Genomic DNA, 4,596 nt, shown 5'->3' with positions numbered 1-4,596 from the left:
GTGTGTGTGTGTGTGTGTGTGTGTGTGTGTGTGTGTGTGTGTGTGTGTGTGTGTGTGTGTGTGTGTGTGTATGTGTGTACGTATGTACATGCCGTATTCGTGTCTTCTAGACGGTTGCATTCGCGTACGTTTATAACGGACTAGAGAAAAATGAATGCCGTCGAACGAGGCGAAATAAATAAAATTGTTAGAAGAAAAAAAGAAAAAGAAAAGAAAGACTATTACAATCATTTATTGTACAGATTCCAAACACAGACCAGGTTTAGAGCCGTAGCCTCCGGGGTGGGGGGCAAGCAGGCGGTTGTTCCCGCGAAGATTTTGAGGAAAATTAAAATATGCATAATAAATGTAATTAATCCAAAGACGTAAAATAATGTAATAAATAATAAAACATATTGAACCTTTTAGCACAATATCATCCTACAAATTATGGACTATTTCTTCATCTCCTGAAAAAATTGAATGAATGAACACAATTGTCACTACACGGTTATATGTCACGAAATCTTGCGCCCGTCCCCCACCGTACAGACGAACAGCTACTCAGGCCACGGCCGCACAGATTGTAATAAGTCGGTCGTGGATGCAGTATGTCACTGAAGGTGCACATTCAGAAATATGTACCAAAAAAGATACATTCCCCTCCGGGTATCTGTATAGACGCTTCAATACGTCAAGGGATATCTGCATTTTCGCATATAGTTGCTCGTGGCGCCCACTTTCGGGAACGATAGAGAAGAATCAAAATCACCGGTGTAGCCTCTACTTAAGTGCAATCCGCATTCGCAGCTTATGCACCGGCTACCGACCAGTTACGCTGGCTAGTAGTATAGACACAATTCCCTATCACAATCGTTATAAGGCACCACGGTACGAACAACCGTACATTTGATTAATATGCGAACGTTGGACTATAACAAGAATGTAGACCATACGCGCTCACCCAGTCGTTAATAAGGCTTAGAGAGACAAGTCGACTGTAAAACGTACGAACGAGAGTATAGAGAACACCCAAGATCATTAATAGAACGTCAGCATGTCTTATGCAAAGTATCTTTGCGTGTTTATGCATGCGTAACAGTTCGAGGCACAATTACGTAACATGCATGACAACAGCATAACGATTTACGATATTTACATATCATTACCGCAAACGAGTCTATGAACTAACTTGATAATTGCAGCTTAACATTTCTCGTAACCAGACCCTAAACTTTCTCTTAATCTACCTATCACCTAATCATCACAAAGTGCATAGTTTTAAATATAGATGATTTATTCTCTATTCTACTACCTCACGATTGCCAGCTTTTAATAAGGGAACAACTCCTTATTTGGTTCCCTTTACAACTGCCCGTCAATGAGACTTTCCTCAATATTGCTTTCTATATGGCTTCCGTCTGTGCGCATGGGAATGGACCATATCAGAAACACGCAAACGTCATCATGTCCACATTATGACACGACTATTTATAAGTGCGGGGGACACGTGCCGTTTGTTTTACCGAGTAAATAAACTCGCCCAAATAAATAGACGATATAGTCGTATTGCTTCATTCGTATATAACTATATGCAGCCATGACCGACGTGACCGCTGCAAATTGAAACACAAGTGTTTTTGGTGAAAACGCGCGCACAACACATACAACAGGCAATCTGGTATTTGGTATCGGAACTCTCTGCGGAGTTTATATATCACACGTGACATCAGTATAGCCAACTATAGTGCAAATATCACGACGATGCGCAATGTGTGGTGGAAGTGCGGCACACGGTATAGGGAACTAACCGAGGATACTAGTGGTGACAGAGGGGGGGGGATATTATATACGTACGTACGCGTGAAAATATACCCGTTTACAAACTTGTTCCGAGAGCCGCCTAGAGAGTGAGACGGCCGTACACGGAGATATGAAGGCAAACAGACTATGTTGAGCGGAGGATGCCCATTATAGAGGATAGACGTTATTCGCACCGCACTCCACAACCGGAAGACAAGTGCTGCCGCCACCGTCCGGCGACCGTAGGCAGGGCGAGCACAACTGCACATTATTCGCAGCGTCATAGCTTTGGGGGGCTATCCGGGATTCTTGCGGAAACGCCGTGCGTGATCTACAGGTGAACGTGCAATATGCGGGTAGCCGTTCACGTAGACCAACACGGCGTCGGTCCAGATACTCGAACGGTAAACGACGGCATTTTGGCGCACGCCGACCTGACTCCCCAGTGCCTAGCTGCAAACGAATCGTCGTTACTTTATGCGATCATTTGACGGTAGATTTCCTCCATCCGGTGCTTTCGAATTTCCACTGTTGTTGCGGGGATGCGTTGCATTCCTCCATGAACATGCTCTTTCTGTCATCTTTCACCTGGATGCATTTCTTCGAGTTTGTGTGATATAACGTCAGTTTCTGGAAGCAAACATGATAATTCCAATTCATTACGTAGAATATAGGTGGTAAGGCGATCTAAGCTGTTGGCATAATAAGGAAAGGAAATGATGGTGAAACTAAATAGTGTGTGAGTGTGTGTGTGTGTGTGTGTGTGTGTGTGTGTGTGTGTGTGTGTGTTGTGATGCTATATATAATATATTCAAGCACGTGCCAACTAAGTGAGCACATGTATTGTTCTGCAACTAGATTGCTAAGGATATGCCCCCACCCGACCGTTTCCGGTGCACCATATAAGACAGGAGCCATTAGCACGCGCGTAGACAAACACACTTGTCTCGGCTTATGTAACATACATGATGGCCAATGCACTCCACACAAGACCCACTAGTGGTAGCAAGTGCACCACAGCTTCCGCTAAAACTTTCACTGTGCGGGTATGCCTGAAATCTGTAACACTCTCAGCGTGACCCAGATCTATACGCATGACAAGGCTTTCTATATGACCAGTAATGCAATAATGAGACTTTCCCATCGAGCTATCGCTCTCGAAATAATAAAATTACGGATACGGCCAATTAGTTAAGTGAAGCGCATTACATAATGCATAATTTTTATACTCATATTAATTATTTTGAATTATGGGTTTGTATCCCGTAAAGTGCACGCGAGGAATAATTCTCTATTGATGTGTGTAGTTAGAGATTTTCTATTGACACTTACCTACGACTTCTACTTGCTATATACTACTGTACATACTATACACTATATACTACATACGATAAACTACCTATACTATTCGTGCGCGTCGCGTCGCATGTGTGCGTGCGTATGCGTACAATCATATTCGATACAACAAAAGGTTTCCTTACAGAATACTGTTGTTTATTAACACACTTTTATTTATTATAGTTTGCCTTACCATCACTCCTTATTATTCAATACACATGACAGACGAGTGTGTAATATGCATTGCAGCTGCGCGTATATACGTACCCATGCTACAACGTTATACAGCTCGTTGTCATATCACATATAATACATGGATACATGCCCACATACGTGCATCTGGTACATACACGTATACAAAAATGCATAATACCATCAAACACACACACACTCACACACACACATGTATACGTGTCGGTGCTCAATTTGCGAATAGCGCAAACTGCAGACTGCATGTGTGTGTGTGTGTGTGTGTGTGTGTGTGTGTGTGTGTGTGTGTGTGTGTGTGTGCGCCCGTGCGTACCTGCGTTCATGTGTACGTATGTGTGTGTGTGTGTGTGTGTGTGTGTGTGTTTGTGTGCGCGCGCGTGTGTGTGTGTGTAAGTACGTGTGTACGTGCGTGCGTATATATTATAGCTGTGAGCGGGGAATGGGGGAGGGGGAGAAGAATGAGCAGCATCACTCTTTCATCAGTACCGCGCGCCAAAAAGGCACAATTAGAGACGGATCGATGCGCTTGAGGCGGGCAGCAGCTGGGCTTCAACATCTTCACTCACTCATTCCCTGCCTCAGCATCCCTCCCCATCGGCAACATCCAACCTGGCCGCTACTCCTGCTGCCTCCGCGAAGCCATTAGCGAACAATCGTCATGAGGCTGACGGAATGAGTTCCCAGCTTCTCCGTTTGAAGAAGCCCGCTGTCGACGAAGGAAGCCGCTACGTTGGTTGAGGGGGAGCAGGGGTAGGGAGGAAGAGGAGGGGGAGGGAGAAAGAGGAGGAGGAGGGAGGAGGGAGAGGGAGGAAGATGAGTGGAAGATGGAGGAGGCCGGGAACGGGAAGCTGTTGCATTAATGTGACTGCGCATGATCAGCCGGACGCGTGTTCTGTCGTAACGATGGCAACGCGTCCCTACGCAAAATCATCTCTCAGTTAGTTTAAGCTGAGCAAGACTTTGGCGAGGTAATTTGAACTTGAGGAGCGCCATAACGTCTACTGACGGCGGTCTAGACTACTCCCTCACGCGCGGCTTCGCCGCACGCTGCACGCGGGAGATGCAGACGACAGATTCATGGTGCTGATGACGACGATGATGATTATTATTTTTATGATGATGATGATAATGATGCTACTGCTGCTGTTGCTACTGTGCTCGTTATTATTATTTTTTTTTATTTTTTATTTTTTTATTATTATTCCTATTATTACTTTTTCTTCGTCTTCCTCTTCTTCTTCTTCTTTTTCATCTTCTTCATCTTCT

The 4,596-nt window shown here is 44.6% G+C and overlaps 1 protein-coding gene across 1 annotated transcript in view; it reads right to left on the bottom strand.

The window, feature by feature from the left end:
• Positions 1 to 216: 216 nt before the first annotated feature.
• The window catches only part of LOC106806036 (putative polypeptide N-acetylgalactosaminyltransferase 9), a 47,254-nt gene continuing 42,874 nt past the window's right edge, over positions 217 to 4,596 (bottom strand). The window contains exon 12 of the mRNA XM_014807879.1: positions 217 to 2,412. Coding sequence (XP_014663365.1) covers positions 2,266 to 2,412 — 147 coding nt within the window. The 3' untranslated portion in view covers positions 217 to 2,265. The remainder of the gene's footprint in view (positions 2,413 to 4,596) is intronic.

This window comes from Priapulus caudatus, unplaced genomic scaffold (genome assembly GCF_000485595.1).
Source record: "Priapulus caudatus unplaced genomic scaffold, Priapulus_caudatus-5.0.1 Scaffold138, whole genome shotgun sequence".
Taxonomy (NCBI): domain Eukaryota; kingdom Metazoa; phylum Priapulida; class Priapulimorpha; order Priapulimorphida; family Priapulidae; genus Priapulus; species Priapulus caudatus.
Note: the sequence above shows the minus strand (reverse complement) of the source record. Positions and strands in the feature narration are given on the sequence as shown.